Raw genomic sequence first — 19,128 nt, forward strand, 5'->3', positions numbered from 1 at the left:
AGAGAATCATTGATCGACTGCCTTCTGCACTCCCCCTACTGGGCATCAAGCCCACAATCTGGGTATGTATCCTGATCGGGAATCAAACCGGGACCTCTTGGTTTATAGATCAATGTTCGTTCAACCACGGAGCCACACTGGCCGGCTATGCTTGCCACTTTTCAGATTCTCTCACTTGGTTTGATGAGGAGTCAGATATACCTCAGTGGCACCTCGTGTCCAGACAGCTGGCTCTGCTATGGACTGGAACCTCTGGGTCAAGCCCCTGAGACAGTTTCCCGGTAGAGTTTGCTGAAAGATTCTGGCTTCCAGGGCACTTTGGCCCACAACTCTGGGGAGGTTGGAATGGGACTCAGAACCGACTGAGCGAGCGCTCTTCTCAGCTCTCTGCCTCAGAGGCAAAGAGGCCATCCCAGTTTCTTTTACACCCCAAACGTCCGTCTTTCACACTCAGACCCTGTGACGCCAGGTTTGTTTTCTGGCCTGGGGACTGTTGATGTTGGAGAGGTTCCACTGGGCAGCCGCAGTTTTGCAATAACATGACACATATGCCTGCAGACTTAGCCTGTCTCCTTCACTTCTGCTGGAGGTGTTGGTCCTTGTTTTTAAGGCTTTGTCGTGTATTCACCATGGTCAGTGTCGCCTTTTGAGAACTTGGCAGGTCCAGCGTTGACAGGTTTGCCTCGTTGGACTTCTCTCTGATTCTCACACCAGGGGTCCTTGCATTTAGCAAGACCACGTACCTGGCCGGCTGACACCCAAAACTCGAGAGTGGGCATCATCTCTCTTGCATGAGTCTTGGCCAGAAACTTTGTTCTACTTTTATAAGAAAATATGAACTCTTGCTGGGTTTTTTGTTTTGGGAGCTAGCTACCAAGGAATTTCTTAATACAACTAGAATTAAAACAATTTTTAAAAGTCATCTACATTTTATAGAAGAGTGTAGAGAGATTAAAGAAATGACAAAAACTAGGCTTCATCTCATTCTTCATCCCATACCCCACTGCTTCTAATTTTACTGTTTGTGGACATTTGGCTACAACTGTGATTTATACAAGTCTTTTCTTTCCTTTTTATTTTCTTGGTATGGGAAAAGTCTATGCTTTCTTCTCTGAAAAAATGCTTTCTCTCAGGAACTATTGTCTTTGAGCCTTAACCCTTCTCTTTGTGCAGCACATGGGCACCTTCCCTCAATCCCTGGTCTCAGTGGCTGACTCTGTAGCCTCTGGTGAGGTCACCAACCTGCCCTTTCTTCTTCTCCATCTCTTTCTTTCCTTTATCTCCACCTTTTCTCATTAACTTCTTACATGATCTGATCTGAGACTTCAAGAAGGCCCTGGAACCTGGCCGCCTGCGTGAAATCTAAAAAGACCATGTCTTTCCTTCCTTGCCTCTTGGGCAGCAGCTCATGGTAACTGTCCCCAGAGACAGCCATCAGTGGGGATGCAGGTGGAAATGCATTTCTTATATGTTCTGCCTGGAAAATGGCCCCCTGTCTCTTCATACATGAGTGAGTATGCCTACCTCCCCACCCATTGTCACCAGACAGCCGTCCGCAGCATCCTGCCTTTACCTGCCCGCGTTGGAGCCTTGCTCCTCTGGGCCTGCTGAGGGCCCTTTGGCCACATTTTGTGTTGTTCCTCCTCACCTGGAAGTTCCTGCCCGGAGGGCTGCTGCTATGATTGGGACTTGGGGTCACTGAGGCAACTGCACCTCCTGGCTGATTCCCCCACCCCCAAACCAGCACTCTTGGCCTGCCCAGAAACCGCGGGTGATGTAATGACCTGAGGCCTGGAAAAATAAACAGCTCTCAGGGAAACCAGCAGTAGCCGTTGTAAGCAAATACCCCGCAGCCACCTGGAACCTCGCACATGACGTGATTGGAAGGAAGAATGAGTAATCCACTAACGTTAGCAGCCGAGGACGGGTCTGGGCTTGTGTGCATTTAAAATATCTATATAAAAACAAACCCTTGATGTTTACTTCTCTGACTGGCCTTCTGGACGTCTGCCCGTCTAACTATGCAGGTGCCTCGGCCAATCATGGCCAATGGAACAGAGCTAGGACGGGCGAGCATCCCTATGGCTTTCTCCGTGGCAACAAAGGCCTTTCTCAAGTTTTCCCTTTGCAGAAAGGAGCCATAAACACATTTAGAGGCCCCAGAGAGCCTACCCCCATGGTCCATCCTTCCTTGTTTTAAAACTAGATTTTCTGGCTGCCTGGGGCCTTCACCCCATATTGTTTGCTTGGAACACAGAAGGATAGTGGGTGGGATGTGGGGGTATGATCCGGCCTCTGGAACTTGCTCGACCAGCAAAGGTGCTGTTTTTTCTGTAGGTGAGCTTGCATGCTTTTTGGTGTTGATAGCAAAACCACGTGTTCCTGTGTTTTTCTTTTAGTCTCTGTTGCTAAAAAAACGGAAATCAAAGGTCCTGCCGAGGATCGTAATTGACTCCTTCCAATTTGCTAGAAGTCAGCGATGGTCTCTGCTTTGATCTGAGGGTCCTCATTCTGTGTTTATTTGTCAAACGGCTTTGGAAGTAGGCAGGGTATAGATTTTATAAACATACTCCCAGGCAGCATTCGTGGTTTGGGGCATGAAGAGTGAAGTTATGATACTTTATTTGGACAAATTAAAAAATCTCTTTCCCGTCTTCCCCTTTGGCCTGTGCCCCCTGCTTCCTTCTCGCCTGCATTTTTATTGACTAGCTCTGATCCTTAAGGGACAGAGCTTCTCAGGTCAAGGTCAATGAGTTACCGAGAAGAACTCAAAAGAAGAAAACTTGCCACTTCTCGTTACAAAACCACACTTATTTTTTTTATTTTTGGTGGGAGGGTCACATGAGCCCACTTAATGGTATGAGTCAACGGAGATGGAGCCTTTTCTAAAATCTGAGTGGATGTGATTCAGTGGTGCTTTGGGGGGAAAGTGTTTTTTTGCTATATTGGGATAATCCATCCCAGAAGAAATATCTTTGGTAGATTTTATAGCTTGTTTTCTTTTACTCCTCAGTTTCTGTCTGTGTGGGAAGGAAGGTCACAACGGTGCACCGTGCGTGGCCGTTTTAGGTTCCACAGAGAGAAATTGCTTAGACTGATGGTGTGTGATTTTCCCTCACACCTCCTCACCTTCATCCCAGCCACAAGCCTGATTTCCAGGGGCGCTGCACACCCGCCGTGAGCAGTGCTCTCAGCCAGCGCCGGCTGTGGGGTGGGCTCTGGCCATCTTGCTCTGCAGGTGGGGCCTCTGAGCCACAGCAGGGTGGGCCACACACATGAGTGTGGAGGGCAGTACGAGGACCGAGGGAGAACCTGAAGGCCCCTAGCAGCCCTGCCCAACATCAGGCCCTTCCCGGTGCTTGCGGGCCCCTGAGTGTGGGGATCGTACCTGACGCTGAGCCATGAGCGTGGTCTCATCTGGCACCACTGCTTCATTTCAAATGAGAAGAAGGAGCCCACACTAGTTAAGGGCCTTTCCCAGGTCAGAGTCCCATCAACAACTATGTGTCAAGTCCCCTGCTTGGTGCTGAGGGGCCCATGGAAGAAATACAAGGCCCATCTCAGGAAGGAGCTGACCGTTGGACAGCGGTGTGCCTAAAGGTGGGGCAGTCCACCTCAGTCAGAGGGATTATTCTATCACAGACATTGTTTTGAGTTGCTGCATGGTGACATAAAAAGCAGACTGAGTCTCAGTTCTATTACTTTTTTAGTTTGCCTACAGGATGGCCCTTTGCTGCCTGCCCCCAGAGCAGGCTGTTCCCAGAACCTGCTTGTGGTCCGCCCCTGCAGTCCAGAGAGGGGACTGGCCATCACTGGGATGGGTCAGGAAGTCTGGGTTTACTCCACATTTGCTGAGGACACTACAGACCAGCTAGCAATCTACCATTTATCAACTCTGGTGCCAGGTTAAACGCTTGACTTACACAACTGCATCTAGTCGTCACAATGACCCTATGAGGCATGTGCTGTTGTTACTCTGCTATACAGATAAGAAACCAGGGACTTAGAGAGCTAAGTTATCTGCCCAAGGTCACAGAGCTAACAGTTGGTAGAGGCTGATCCTTCTGACCCCAAAGACTATGTCTTTTTTTAAAGCTTATCTTTATTGTTGAAAGTGCTACAGGTTTCCCCCAATATTCCCCCATTGACCTCCTCCACCCGGCTCCCATCCCCTCCCCAGGCCTTCTCTGCACTATTGTCTGTCCATGAGCTATGTATATATGCATATAAGTTTATTCGTTAATCTCTTCCCACCCCCTTCCCTCTGAAATACAGCACTCTGTTGCATGCTTCAATGTCTCTGGATCTTTTTTGTTCATCAGTTTATTTTGTTCATTAGATTCCACATATAGTGAGATCTTGTGATACTTGTCTTTCCTGATTGGCTTATTTCACTTAGCATAATACTCTCCAGGTCCCTCCATGCTATCTCAAAGAGTAAGAGATCCTTCTTTTTTACAGCTGCATAGTATTCCATGGTGTAAATGTACAACTTTTTAATCCATTCATCTCCCAAAGCCCATGTCTTGACCTCCATGCTACACTGTCTCTATTCTAACTATGGTTGACTTCCATGAAACAGCGACAGAACCTTCCATGTGCAGGCCCTGGGGTGGCATGTACAGGAGCAAGGTAGTAGGCACTTACTCTTGCTTTCAGCCTTGCCAAGGAAGCCAGATATCCCCACCTACCTCATCCATTCCCGGAACCCCTTTCCTCTGACTGCCCTGAATTCCCTCTGGCCTTTGGAAATAGCCATCCTGCTGAGTTTTCACAGCACCCCCACTCTCCTGGGCCAGAGCTACAGAATATCTCTTCTCTCAGCTGGTTAGTCCAGCAGAAGGGGGGCCTTCCTCCAGGGAAGTTGGCCCAAGGTCCCATTGTAGGTCAAGATTAGGAGATGATGTTATCGTTTTCACTTCATTTGGTTGTCTACTCTATGGGGAATAGGGCCTTTAGATGAAATGAGATGGGGAAACTTATTCCCATGGAAGAGGTGATGGTTTTGAATGGGTGCATATTCTGTTTCTATTCTCCCCACCCCACCCCTACGTGATACTCACCTGAGCACAATTTCAGGGGTTGACTTAGTTCTGTGTCAGCACGTCTGCTCCTTCCCTGCCCTGGCCAGACTCTCCTCTGGGCCTCTCCAGGCCTATCATCTGCCCTCTGCTCCAAAGGGAGCCCTGAGTGATTCTCTCTGGGTTTCCCTTCTCTTTGTGGGGTTCTTGGAGTCCTTGTATGACCCTGAGGCTCAGGAACTGGCGAGGGCTGAGTGGCAGCTCAGTGCTGGATGTGACAGAGAGCCCACAGTGAGAGGGCAGAACCAGCCCAGCAAATGGTACTCAGAAAAATGGTCCTCTGGGGCCACTTAGCCCTCCTGTGAAAAGTGCAAAGTCCACAAGTAAGAAAAATAACTTCTTCACATAATTGGCTTGAAACCTTAAATGCTAGAACTCTGCGTAGCAAAAAAAAAAAAAACAACAACAAAAAACAAAACACACCAAAAGGGGCCTGCTCAGTGATGTTCCTAAATCCCTCCCGAAGACTCGGTCTCCAGTAGCATCTCCTCCCCGGAGGCCACATCTTCAGTACCTCGGCCAGCCCTTCAGGAGCAGGAGTCAGGCCCAGCTGGCGTGGTTCAGTGATTGAGCATCAACCTATGAACCAGGAGGTCACAGTTTGATATCTGGTTGGGGCACATGCCCAGGTTGTAGGCTTGATCCCCAATGTGGGGCTTGCAGGAGGCCGCCGATCAATGATTCTCTCTGATCATTGATGTTTCTATCTCTCCTTCTCCCTTCCTCTCTGAAATCAATAAAAATAGATCATATATATATCAGGAGTCAGTACTTTCAGACTTGGTCCCACCCTCCTTTTGTCTCTGCTGTCCCCTTCTCAGCCAGATCCCTGCACCATCCTACGCGCCAGCCCAGGGAATTCTGACCAGGAGCCACGCGATTTCTTATGCCTCTGGAATTTCATGTTGTGATTTAGGGAAGGTGGTTTTTTTAACACACAATTTGTTATTCTGGGTTATTGTTCAGCATTTCATTCATTTTTGATAAGAAGCTAAGTGGCTGTGAGGTATTTGAAGGGGTTTCGGGGTAATTGTAGGCAACACAGCGCTAGTGTTTTTCTGAATATTCTTGGCTGGTGGGATGGATTCCTTTTGCCATGAAACATAAATAAGCTCCTCTCATTTTTCAAGCGGGTAACTTTTTATTGATTTTTCCACCTAAGAAAATCCAGAACTTGATAGTCTGAGGGTTGAGTGTATCATTTCCCAAGATGAGTCAAAGGGACAGATATTCTTCTTTCAGCCTCTGTGGCCTCATCCCCACTGACTGGCAATCATTCAGCAGTGGGTGGTCCCATCCCTGAAGGTCAGGCTGGAACAGAATTCTGTGGCTGGGGCGGCACAGCAGGACCCACGCAATGGAGAGGTTTTAGGACTAAATACTCTTTGTGGGTCCCTTACACCTGAGGTTCCATGGTTCAGCTATGAAAAGGGAGCCAGGGGCCAAAGATGGGTGTGGTGAAGGATCAGAAAGGATGTGACAGAGCCCCTGCTCTCAGGAGCTTACAGTCTGATCAGGCCACAGTACCAAGGGTGACGGTGGGCATGAGGGGAGCAGATAGTCTTAGACTCAGCGCAGGAGACTCTGGGTTGGAGCCCTCAGGCATGAAGGGCGGCTAGAATGAGGGTAGGTTAAGATCATGCGGCCTCTTCTTTTTTCTTGCCACGTGTTATAAGCCCGACATGGTGCCAGCACACCCCCACCCAGTACCAGCCTGTGTGAGAACCAGGTCCACGAAGGTCCCCGACCTTCTCTGCCATCTCCCCGTGAACCCCAATCTCACGTGTTTTTCAGGATCCCATGTTAGGTCCAAGACTCAGGGTCACCCTCCTCTCTCAGGACCTTGTCCCCCATGCCCTCAGCTCCCCACTCCCCTTTCCTCAGGTGTAAGCAGCTCTCGGTCAGAGTGGCCTGACAGCTGCCCTTCATCACCAGCCTCGCCTCACCAGGAAGAGAGCTTCCGGTCCTTTCTCTGGAAAGTTCATGTTCCTCATTGAGGAGACACCTTCCCAGTGCATGTTTCTATGGCCACAATCCTTCTTGGTCCTTCTGTGTCTGGTTTTCTATAAGATTGGGCTTTGTCTCAGTTTTCATATGGACCTTGTGATGGTAAACTGTATGTGTCAACTCAGCTAGGGTGCAGTGCCCAGTCTGCGCAAACACTAGTCCAGGTGTGGCTGTGAAGGTATTCTTTAGATGCAATTAACACTTAAAATCAGTTGACTTTAAGTGAAGCAGTTGACCCTCTATAACATGGCTGGGCCTCGCGCGCAATCAATTGAAGAGAACAAACTGAGATTTCCTGAAGGAGGAGGACTTCTGTCTCCAGATTCTGCCTGAGTTTCCAGCCTGCTGGCCTGACCTACTGATTTTGGACTCAAGACTGTACCATCACTCTTGCTTGAATTTCTAACCTGCCCTACAGATTTCAGACTTGAGCCAATTCCTTAAAATCTCTCTCTCTCTCTCTCTCTCTCTCTCTCTCTCTCTCTCTCTCTCTCTCCCCCCCCCCCATATATATGTCTTCTATTAGTTCTGATCTTCTAGAGAGTCTAACTGCTCCTGATCTCTGACTGCTTTCTTCTGTCTCCACTCATCACTGTGCTGCCTCCATCACCATGAGGTTCCCTGCTCTTTCTCCAAAGCATTCTCTACCGGCTCACCTGTACCTGCTCCTTGGATGTTGGGTTACCCAGCGCCTCGGCTTTTCCGTCTGCTCATTCCTTCAGCAGCTCCTCCTCCAGAAGGCAGCAACCAGAAAGAAAGACCAGCCCAAGGACCTGAAACTAGGATCTTGTAATGTTTATGTTTGTTGGCCACTTTTGTTTAAAAAAAGTAAAGGAGAAAAAAACAAAAGCTGATAAAGGAGAAAAGATTCCCAGAACAAAAGGATCAGTTCTGGGCACAATCAAGATCGGGGATTAGCAGAGAATTTAAGTCGTCCACACTCCCCTTTGCTGCTAATTACCACGAATAATTGAGAGGCACAGAGGCCTGGGCTGGCCAAAGCAGACAGAGCTGTTCTCCATGCTTATCCTGTCTTGGCTGGACACATAAGAACCCGTGCCCTAAGCCTGCAGACGGGGTTTGTGTTCGTGTGGTTCAGCCCAGTCTCTCTTTCCCGTCCCCTCCCTGCCCTCTCGCACCCACTTCAGTCCTGCTGTGCTCAGATGCTCGGTGGAATTGTGGGTACAGAGTTCGGTGCGTTTTCTGTGGCAGTGGCTGGACCGTGTTCCCATGTCTCCCACAGGATGCTTTTCCGCTGTGTTTCTTCTTTTAGGACATCAGAGCTTGTGAGTGAAGCTTAAGCTACCATTGCCAGGTGGAAGTGGCCTGGCTCTCCCTTCTTCTCTCCATCACCTGGGATTGGATTATAGGGTTGGGTGGTATGAGTGTGTAAGAATGTGTGGCCAGGTAGCCCAGGCTCCCTGGGCAACCCCGACTGTTCCCTCTCCCCTGCTGTTTATGTCTTTCAAGTGTTTACAGAGAGTCCTGGCCCATTCTCAGTTATCAGGCCAGACCTTCTAATCTTGTCATTCTTCCTCAAAATCTCCTAAGCAGAGATGGAATATTTTAGAACAGTAGTGTTCACTTCTGGGGAGTGCCCTCTCTGACCCAGGGCCATGAAGAGACCCCTGACATAGATTCCTTGCCTTGCAATCCAGAAGGTGACCTCTTGGTGTCTAGGAAAACTGACAGTTGGAAATTGTAAGATTCATGTGGGTGGAGACTCAGAGGGTAGGGGGTGAAAATGGCTCCAAGGCTGGGACTGGCTTCTGGGTCCTCAGAGACAGAATGAGCTCATGTTCCTTGGAGTGTGTGTGTGTGTGTGTGTGTGAGAGAGAGAGAGAGAGAGAGAGAGAGAGAGAGAGAGAGAGAGAGTGTCAGCTCTGACTCCTGGAGACCCTATGAATGAGCCATGTCTATAACGTCCTGTCCTCACCAGCCCTGCTCAGCTGCTATCGATTCATGCCTATGGCTTCCTTTATGGAGTCAATTTCTCATGCTGGGTCTTCTATTTTCCTAGCATCATTGTCTTTTCCAAAGAACCCTGCCTTCTCATGATGTGTCCAAAGTAGGACAGCTTCAGTTTTGTCATTTTTGCTTCCAGAGATGTTTCAGGCTTAAGTTGCTCTAGGATCCACTTGTTCATCTTTCTGGTGGTCCAGGTTGTTCATCAAGTTAAGCATATTTCTAATGAATAAAATTTTTTCCTATTGGACTTCTTCTCTGTCCGACTTTCTCATCTGTGTGTGGCTATTGGGAATATGCGGGTGTGGATGATCTTAGCCTTGGTCTCTGATGACACATCTTTTCTCTTGATGGTATTTCCCATTTCTTCCATTCATCCTTGCTACATAGTGATTAGTATTTGAATGACCTCTGGAGAAACACTGTAGAAATAGTTGGTCGATTGATTGATTGGCTGAAGGGTCTGAGAGGGCTACAAAAAGATGAGGTAAATTGATAAAGAGTTGAGCAAGTCTAGTGTTTCAGTCATCTGTTGCTGTTTAATAAGATGCTACAAAAGTCAATGGCTTAAATAAAAATGTGTTCTTTCTACTGCTTCTATGGGTTGGCTGGGTAGTTCCCTGGCTGGTTCTACCTAAACTCACTCTGGGACTCATCCAGTTGAGGGTCAGCTGGGCTGGAATGGTCAAGATGACCTCATTCTCCCACCTGGCAGTCGGTACTGGCCGAGGCTGAGCCCCTTTGGCTCTCCTCTGTGGCCTTTCATCCTCCAGGGGTTAGACCGGCTTCCTTAGGTGGTGGTCTCAAGGTGGCTTCCAAGAAAGGGAGACTGAAAGCTTTAAGGCCTCTTAAGGCCTAGGACTGAAGGCCACACACTGTCACCTCTGCCCTTTCCATTGATCAGAGCAAATCAGAGTCAACAAACATGGAGGGATTACACAAGGGCCGGATACAGAGAGGTGCAATTCATTGTGTGGCCTAATTACCTAATTTAAAAAGTAAAGGAGGAAAAAAAAGCAAAAGATGATAAAAGAGAAAAGGTCCCCAGAACAAAAGGGTCAACTCTGGGCACAATCAAGATTGGGAATTAGCGCAGGATTCAGGGACCATTTTGTAACAATCTGCCACACCAAAGAAAAGGAGAACACGGGTTACAATAAAATCAGATTGGCCTGTCTATGGCGGTGAGAGACAATATTGCAGAGGTAAGGAGCACAGCCTAGGGCAGTGATGGCGAACCTCTGACACACGTGTCAGAGGTGACACGCAAACTCATTTTTTGGTTGATTCTTCTTTGTTAAATGGCATTTAAATATATAAAATAAATATCAAAAATATAAGTCTTTGTTTTACTATGGTTGCAAATATCAAAAAATGTCTATATGTGACACGGCACCAGAGTTAAGTTAGGCTTTTTCAAAATGCTGCTGACACTCCAAGCTCAAAAGGTTCGCCATCACTGGCCTAGGGTCAGACTGCCTGGGCGAACCCCAGCTCTGCCACCTCCTGCTTGTATGAGCTTGAGGAAACCACCCAGCCAGTCTGTGTCCCCGGGCCCTCCCCTGCTCAGCGGGGGTAATGAGAACACTTGTCTTAGAGGCTGCTGATGAGCTTCAAGTGAGTTAGTGCAAGTGTCAGTATCAAGCTCGGCACACAGAAAACACTCAAATGCTCTTGGGACTCATGTCACTCCTCTGTAATGGCAGGCGAGGTGCAAATTTGGCTTTAAGTATTCCAGTTCCAAGGCAAAGAGGGAAAAACACTTGGGTGTAAGATTCATGGGATGCTGAAGCTGAGGAAATTGTTCCAGAAGAAGCTGTCCTGTGTAGAATGAGCATGTGTTTTGAGGCAGCAATTTGGGGTCCTTTGCAAGGAGACTGACCTGGAAAAACTCCACACTATAAAAATAAACATATTTTTCTCCAAGAGCCAATCATCAGAGGCAGGACCGTCCAGAGGTTAGCAAGACAGGCTTGATTCTCAGAAGCCCTTGACCAGAACCCCAGCCCTCCTCTTCCCAGCCTGAGTGAACTTGGGAGAGTTCAGGGATCTCTCCAAAGCTCATCTTCCTTGTCTACACAAATGACCATAATGATAATGTCCACCTCATACAGATGAAGAGACGAGGCAAGGAAAGCCCCTGGCTTGTCAACGGGCACATGCTACGCACAGAATGTTTGCTTTGACTATGATTAGTTTAAAGATGGTTTTAAAGGAGATTTTCTCTCTGTTGGAAGACAAACTGCTAGCGCTATTATTACAAACCTTTCCTATCTCTCTCTTAGAGGGGCACCCAGACTACCGTAAAGTAATAAGCAAACAAACACATAGAAGGGGGGTAACCCCTCCATTTAACCTTCTCTCTAGTTCCACGCCAGCCCCCATGTTTTCCATTTGCATGGTTTTTATTCTCTATTGAATGTGGTGCAGCCGCTATGGAAGCTGCTGTAAGCATTTCAGAATAGCCTCCAGGGACTCCCAGACAGACGGCCCCCAAACCGCAGTCCCCACCCTCCCGAGATGGCCCCTCTCCACATTTCCACAGTTGCGGGATCCCCAGTGGTGTGAGGTCAGGTTCATCATGCGCTCTGCCCCTGGGGAAGCTTCCTCCCCAACCCCCCCACCTCTCTGCGTCTGGCTTTCAGTCTGATTGATGGCTTTAGAATGTTGGACCACAGGATCTTAATTTAAAGCCTCTGTCAGAGGTTGTTCACCAACGTGGTGCCGGTCAAACGCCATTTTCCTTTGGTTTTGCTCCTCTGTCGCCTTTTCTGTGGCATGAAATATGAGGTAGGAAAATCAGGCTACCACACTGGGGCTGTGCAGCAGCTGAAAAACTTGCGTAATCCCCTGGAAGGTGCCAGGGTTCCTTCCCAGCCAGGAGCTCAAGTGCAACCTCTGGTCTCCAACCAGGTTTCACCCATCGGCCTACGTCCCTTTCCTAAGCTGCAGGTGGCAGCTGTATTCTGGTTCAGAACCCTCAGTCTAACGCCGGTCTGCTGTGGAGAACTGTTCCCCAGCCAAGGTGATTCGGTTTAGCTTTGCTGTGTTTGCATGATGAAAACAATAGTATGTTTTTCACTTTGCAGTTTCAAAATTTTGTTGTAATAGTGACTGTGCTATCCACACCTGCCTCCTGCCCCTCAGATGTTCTTAGGCCCCCAAGGAAACGTTCCCTCCCCCTGCAGTGTGAGCCACTCCTCAGCTTTGTGAGGCCATGGGTTCCCTATCACCCGGTGTCTCTCGGAGGCAGAGTGGAGCTGCTCTGCATCTCTGGGCATGACTGCAGCGTAAACATCTGCACTGCTCATATGTGTGCCGTTAACAGAGCCATTCTTTCAGAGGGATTGGCTCCCCGAGAGTTGAGTTACTGTTATTTTGATCATTTGTTCGGTTGCTCAGTGAGTGGCATGAGTCTCCAGACTGCTGAAACCAAATTCCTGGCCCTAGGAGTGGTATTTTTGTAACGCACTGAAAATTCCACGGCACGCTCAGGGCTGTATTCCTGTCATCTTCAAGAGGAAAGTTCTTGAATAATGTTCTTGAAAAAATAATAAAGTAATAAGGGAAACAAACAAATAAATAAGTAGATAAAAAATAACAGTAGAGATTTATGGTGTGATCCCTTTGATTGTAAAAATGCAAGTTGGCGTATGCATATGCATTTGCGTGTGTGCGTGCGCGAGCGCGTAAGGAAAGATCTAGGGGAGGTGGCATTGAATTGGTGGGATTATGGGTTTTTAAATATTTCTTAATAACACAAAAAGAAACCCAATGCTATTTATTTTTAATAATTGCAAGACGAAGCACAGCCCGACAACAATAACAAGAAAAGAAAACCAAGAAAGGGAAGTGAGGTGGGTTGGCTGGTTGATGGGGTGGGATTTGCAGGCTGATGGCCGTGTGGGTCTGAGGCCCTCTGACCTGGCCTTCCTGGCGCTGGGCAGCGCACACGCCTCAGCCCGGGCCTGGCTCCAGGGAAGCCAAGTGTGACTGTCCAGACACGTTCACGGTCCCCGAGGCCATGGGGTCCAGACACCTTCCCGCAGGCCCGTTGCTCCCTCCCACTGCGGGAAGCAGAGTTGTGTAATAGGATCAAGTCCCGTCAGCTTCTTTTGTCCAGCCTTGTTGGAGCTGGGAAGGAGCGGGCAGGGCCTCGTGTCTGCCCCTTCTGGGCACTGAGCATGGCTCCTGCCGAGGCTGGCGGCCCCGTGGCTCTGTCCTGCTGTGTCTGGGCTTGGGAGAGCCACAGGCAGGCTTCCCTGCATCTGCTGTGGTGACTGTGACAGCAGACAGTGCACAGCAGGAGCCACTCTGAAACAGTCGGGAAATGCACCCCCACTCCCCCCAGCCCCTGGCAAACCGCTGCCCTGGTAAGGAGTGGCCGCAGTCCCTGGCTGGAGCCTACTGGGTGTGGATGCTGATGAGCCCTGGAGGCGGGGAGGCACCGCTCTGCTCTTCCTGAGGATTCGCCAGCCAAGCTGTCAGTTCCTTGGGACCAGGCTGGGTCTTTGCATGGGGGGCAGCAACGATGAGTCATGGGAGTGATAGTAACCACAGGCTGTGTCTTCTTTTGCAGAGAAAGTCCACTCATGTGACCAGGAGAGGCAGAGTGCCCTGGAGGAGGCCCGGCAGAACCCCCGGGAGGGCATTGTCATCCCAGAGTGCGCCCCTGGGGGGCTCTACAAGCCGGTGCAGTGCCACCAGTCCACGGGCTACTGCTGGTGTGTGCTGGTGGACACGGGGCGCCCGCTGCCTGGGACCTCCACACGGTAAGTCCCCCAAGCCTGTCTTGTCCCCCCGGGTGGATCCTGGGGCTGGCCCCTGGCCCCTCTCAGCTTCACTCCCTGGGTTGGGGGAATCAAGGCACTGGGGGAGCAGCGCCTCCCTTCATGGGCAGATGAGGTTCTGACAGAGAGATCTGGGTCCTGGATGCCGGGCGATCTGGGAAAAGTAGGTAGCCTCTCTGAACCCCAGTTCACCGATGAGAAGGCTATTGCCCTGCCTGAGTCCCTAGGTCCTATGGATCAAACAAGATCCCGTGTACAGACGACACATGGTGCCATCTCTATGCTTAAATGATTGAAGGACACGTCTCAGTGGGAACATTGCGCTGGGTTGCTCAGTGAGGCTGCTGGCCAGGGCAGGAGGTACTTCCCTGCCAGCTCTGGGAGCTCCAGGCTTCATGACAACACAGATCATTGCTGCAGTAGTGGCTGAAGTCCCCTCCTCACGCATCATCTCTCTCTCTCCAGCTACGTGATGCCCAGTTGTGAGAGCGACGCCAGGGCCAAGAGCACGGAAGTGGATGACCCCTTCAAGGACAGGGAGCTGCCAGGTGGGAGATGACGCTGCCCCTTGCTGGCAACTCACCTTTTTCTGTACCCCCTCCTCATCATGCAAAGTGTTCCCTCCTGAGGTCTGTGTCCTGTCTGTGAGATGGAGCAGGTGTGCTGGACAGGGGCATCTGGGAGCACGGAGCCAGGAGCTGTGGGATCTGCATCCAGTCCGGGACTTGTCCCTACTTAGTCCTGTGCCCCTGAGCACATTGTCTCTCCTCCTTGCCCTGACCTTTTTATTTTCAACATGTGATCACTGGGTTATAACCTGTCCCTGCAATCCTATCATTCTCTCTCTATCCTGTGGTGACCGGGACAGCGTTCTGGGTGCTGTGAACCCTTTTCCCAGGGCTGTGAAGAGCAGACAGCTTACAGGGAGGGGCTGTCCTGGGGGATGTGGGCACCGCCTGTCGCCTGCCCTGCCAAGTGCATTTGTGACGATCCCTGGTGGCCCAGGACTGTCACTGGCCTATGACACAAGACACACAGGTGGGGGGCCCAGGACCTCTACATGGCTTCTGTGCTGGTTTCCTGCTTACTCATAGAGTACTCTGCTAATGAGTTATGAGAAGATTACTACAGATTGGTGGCTTGAAACACTCGTTTAAATCAGCATAAACTGGGACCCGTGATTGTGGGAGCTGGGCCCCCCTTCCAATTCCCCGTCCCTATTCCCCATTCCCCATCAGGACTCCAGTGTGAGAACTGGCAACAGAGGCTCTTGAAGGTGTGGGGTTTCCAAGTGAGGTGTGTAGAAATCACCCTGTTACAAGATGGAGTTATGGAGGCCGGGGTAGTTCCTTCTAGCCATCTCCTCAGCAAGCGTGAATTGGGATTCTCCGTGTGCCTGGCACTGAGTATCATTGCATGATCAAAAGTGACACACGGGCCCTGGCCAGTGTTTCTCAGTGGTTAGAGCATCAGCCCACACACCCAAGGGTCTTGGGTTCAATTTCCAGTCAAGGGGACATACCTGGGTTCAACCCCCAGCTCCAGTTGGGGCACCTGTAGGAGGCAACCATGCTTTGGTTGATGTTTCTCTCTCTCTCTCTCTCTCTCTCTCTCCCTCCCCCCCCCCCCCACTCTCTCTTTCTCTCCTACCGTCCCTTCCACTCTCAATGGAAAAATTTCCTCAGGTGAGGATTAACAACAACAAAAATTGACAAGAGGTTTCCATAGTGGAGGAGACAGTGTACAAATAAATGAATACAAGCATACCAATAGCAGTGACAGGAACTCTGAAGGGAAAGAGCACGGTGCTGTGAGAAGGGCAGGGAGAGCCTACTTCAGAGTCTGTGGCTTCTCTGAAAAGGTATTTGCCCAGAAGGTACACTGAGACCTGCAGTGTTTGCAAAGGAAAGAGAATGAAATAGTCACCAAGGAGGACTGTGTAGGGAGTGTCCGGGGTCCACTGAATTGACAGGGACACCCATTTGTGTGGTGGTGTGCACACTAGCAATACTGAGCTGTCGACTTGGAAAGAGCAAATCTGTGAGAAGGTTCATCCGAGCTTTGGGTCTTGCTGGAATAGAGCAAAGGAGGAGAAGAAAAACAAAGGATTTGAGAGCGTTTATAAGGGAGATTTGATCATTATCATCTAAGTTGGATGAGAAGAGAAGTGAGAAAAAGGAGGAGGCTCTTGGATAGGTAAACTGGTGCATTTATTTATGTGAACACTGACCTTGGTGCCTTCAGCACCTGGAGAGACCGCTGTTTCCTGTCCTTGCCTGCAGAGACCGCTGGTCACGCTGTAATAGAACCAGCTCGAGTTCCCCAGTAGACTGTGAACTTCACGAGGATGAGGACACTATACCCTGTGTTATATCCCTAACAGTTAGCACACAGCAAAAGTTTGTGCCTGTGTTGACACACAGCAAAAATTTGTGGGATGAAAGCAAATTGAAAGCCTTACTATCCATGTTGTCTGACGGTCCTTTGTGGGCTGCAGGTAGAGGAACTGTGGAGATTTGTGAGAGTCATCTGAGCAGTAAATGATTCCCAAAATGGATTTGGCTGGACAAGAAGGACTTGGAGAGGTTTGGGAAATGGTGGTCACCGAGGAAACTGTTTACTTGATTATTTACCTGGCGTCAGCCTTCAAACCTCACCGTGTTTTTCAGGCTGTCCGGAAGGAAAGAAAATGGAATTTATCACCAGCCTCCTGGATGCCCTCACCACGGACATGGTGCAGGCCATTAACTCAGCAGCGCCCACTGGAGGTGGGAGGTGAGAATGTGAGCAGGACTTGGGCCCAGCAGGGATCGTGGGGCCCCTGACTTTCCCAGATGCTGTGGAGATTGGGGAGGGGTTGAGTAGGGTCAGTCCTTCTTCCCTGCTGTGTTTATTCCCAGAATTCAGAATAGTGCCTGGCCCATAGCAGGTGCTCAATAAATATTTGCTAAATGATTAAACAGCTAGAAGGGTGGGTGGATAGGTGGAGGGATCCCTGTCTGATACAGAGAAATATATCTTGATAAGGCCTTTTATCTCGGTCTCAGAGGTGGATACATGGAGTGATAGTCCTCCATGGCAGGAAGGAGGATGGTATATGATGGAAGCAGGGAGGGCAGGGAGTGGGTACAGAGCACTTGAGTTCTCTTTGACGCACACACGAGCGTAAAGGAAACCACATCCGGGCTCTCCTACCTCTGCTCAGGGTCTGGCAGTTAAAGCTGGACATCAGCTGAGGCCAGTGGGAAACAGTCCCACTCAGGACAGTGGGAGAAGGGACAAGAGGGATGCTGGACAGTGCTGAACGCAGGGTGTCTTCCCTCCCCACTCACCTGTCAGGCATGGAGATTTCAGTTTTGCTCAAACTCTAACATCTCTGCCCTCCCCTCAGTAAGCTCTGCGCTGGGTTCTGAGGACATTCAGGGACAACGGCACAGCTCTTGGTCTGGAGGAGCTCCTGGAAGAAGAGATAGCTAATCACGTGGTTGCACTTTAAAGTCAGTATAATAATAGAGGCAGATAAGGTGCTGCAGGGACTCAGGGGAGGAAGGGCATGTGAGAGAAAGCTTTACACAGGAGGCGACGTTGGAGCCACCTCTTCGCTTACAAATAGGAAAATGCTCCAACTTAGATGCACCAGGGATAAGGGCATCCTAGCAGAGGGGGCCGCAAGGGTAGTGAGATATGAACGAGGTAGCTCCTTGTGGAAGGAATTGCAAGAAGCATGGCTTACATTGGGAAGCAGGCTGTGGCCAGGCAAGAGATGAGACGGCAGAGTTGGCCGGCATCCAAATCATGCTGGGTCTTGTGATTCATGGCAAAGAGGGCAGCAGCCAGTCGGGACAGGAAGGCTACCCAATGGTCAGTGTGAAGAGTGAGGAAGAATGGACTACAGCTATGGGGAAGGGATGATGTACTAAAGCTTTAGGAATGAGATCGATAGGATCTGAAGACTTCTCAGATGCAGGAAATGGAAGAGAGAGAGATGTCTACTTCCTTTTCTGGTCTGCTAGCCTGACCTAGAGGGAAAGCAGTGCCACCCAAATCTAAAAATAGACAAAGTAGGAGAGTGTCCCTAGAAACGCCTGTCACTGGTGCAGGGGAGGGGCTGGCCTAGTGTCTTTTCATGGCAGCTGTTCTCAATGAAGGCATCTTGGATGATTGAATTATCCTCTTGGTCCTTCCCACTAGAGCTTCACGAAGCAGAGTTCTCCCTTAGATCAGTCCTCCCATGGCACCCAACTAGCCTTTATCAGTCCCAAAGGCCGAGTTCTGAGATCCCAACTGGAGGACTGTGCTTGAGTCCTTTCTTTACTCGCCCTGGAGAAAGGCAACTGTGTGGGGAGGTGGGATGGGACATGTGAACCTCCTGGGCCTTTTGTGGTCCCTCCAGGAGAGACTGTCTTTATTGTGGTTTCTTCCTTCCTGCCCAGTGTGGTTACTTGTTGATGGCCTTGCAGGAAGAGGCTGGAATGTGGCTGACTTGGCATTTCCCAGCCCCGCCCTCCTGCACAGCTGGCCGGGCTGGCCCCGATGCCACATGCAGCTCAGTTGGTCTGCTTGGTTTGGCTAGTGCCTCCGGGCCGTCCCACCTCACCTTCTATAAAACTGCTTGGGACAGCAGAACTGGGCCCACGATCTTGGCCGAAGCAAGTTTCCTTGTGGTAAATGGGGCTGGCTCTCCAGCTGTACATTGCAGCCAAGGCCTGGCACGGCTCAGGCCCCAGAAGCAAAACTGAAAGTGCTGCAGAAGGGTGGCACCTGCCACCTCTCCACCTGGGAGAAGACTCATGGAGGCCAGTCCAGGGTCCCCTGGCTCTAGCGCAGTGGTTCTCAACCTTCCTAATGCCGCGACCCTTTAATACAGTTCCTCATGTTGTGGTGACACCCAACCATAAAATTATTTTCGTTGCTATTTCATAACTGTAATTTTGCTACTGTTATGAATCGTAATGTAAATATCTGGTATGCAGGATGTATTTTCAGGGGTCGCGACCCACTGGCTGAGAACCGCTGCTAGTGGGTTTCCTTATCCCTGGAGGCAGGAGTCAGCAGGACAGCCACCTAAACAGCCCAGAGGCAGGGCATTTTACTGTGTCTCTCCCACCATATCCAAGGATACTTTAATGCCCTACATACCCAACAGGCCCTTTTAGTAGAAGTGGAACTTTACCTGTAGGGAGGCTGTGGCATGGACCAGCAAATTGATGCTAAGTGATCTGAAGGGACCATTGCACTCTTGAATGTAGGGTCTCCAGACCCTGTCTAACCAGCTTTGAATTCCA

The 19,128-nt window shown here is 49.9% G+C and overlaps 1 protein-coding gene across 5 annotated transcripts in view; it reads left to right on the forward strand.

The window, feature by feature from the left end:
• SMOC1 (SPARC related modular calcium binding 1) overlaps positions 1 to 19,128 on the forward strand; it is a 149,768-nt gene that overhangs the window by 119,648 nt on the left and 10,992 nt on the right. For all 5 annotated transcript variants that reach the window (XM_036311338.1, XM_036311347.1, XM_036311365.1 and 2 more), the window contains exons 8-10: positions 13,633 to 13,825; positions 14,309 to 14,391; positions 16,513 to 16,618. In XM_036311338.1, coding sequence (XP_036167231.1) covers positions 13,633 to 13,825; positions 14,309 to 14,391; positions 16,513 to 16,618 — 382 coding nt within the window. The remainder of the gene's footprint in view (positions 1 to 13,632; positions 13,826 to 14,308; positions 14,392 to 16,512; positions 16,619 to 19,128) is intronic.

Source organism: Myotis myotis, unplaced genomic scaffold (assembly GCF_014108235.1).
Source record: "Myotis myotis isolate mMyoMyo1 unplaced genomic scaffold, mMyoMyo1.p scaffold_m19_p_1, whole genome shotgun sequence".
In the NCBI taxonomy this organism is placed as follows: domain Eukaryota; kingdom Metazoa; phylum Chordata; class Mammalia; order Chiroptera; family Vespertilionidae; genus Myotis; species Myotis myotis.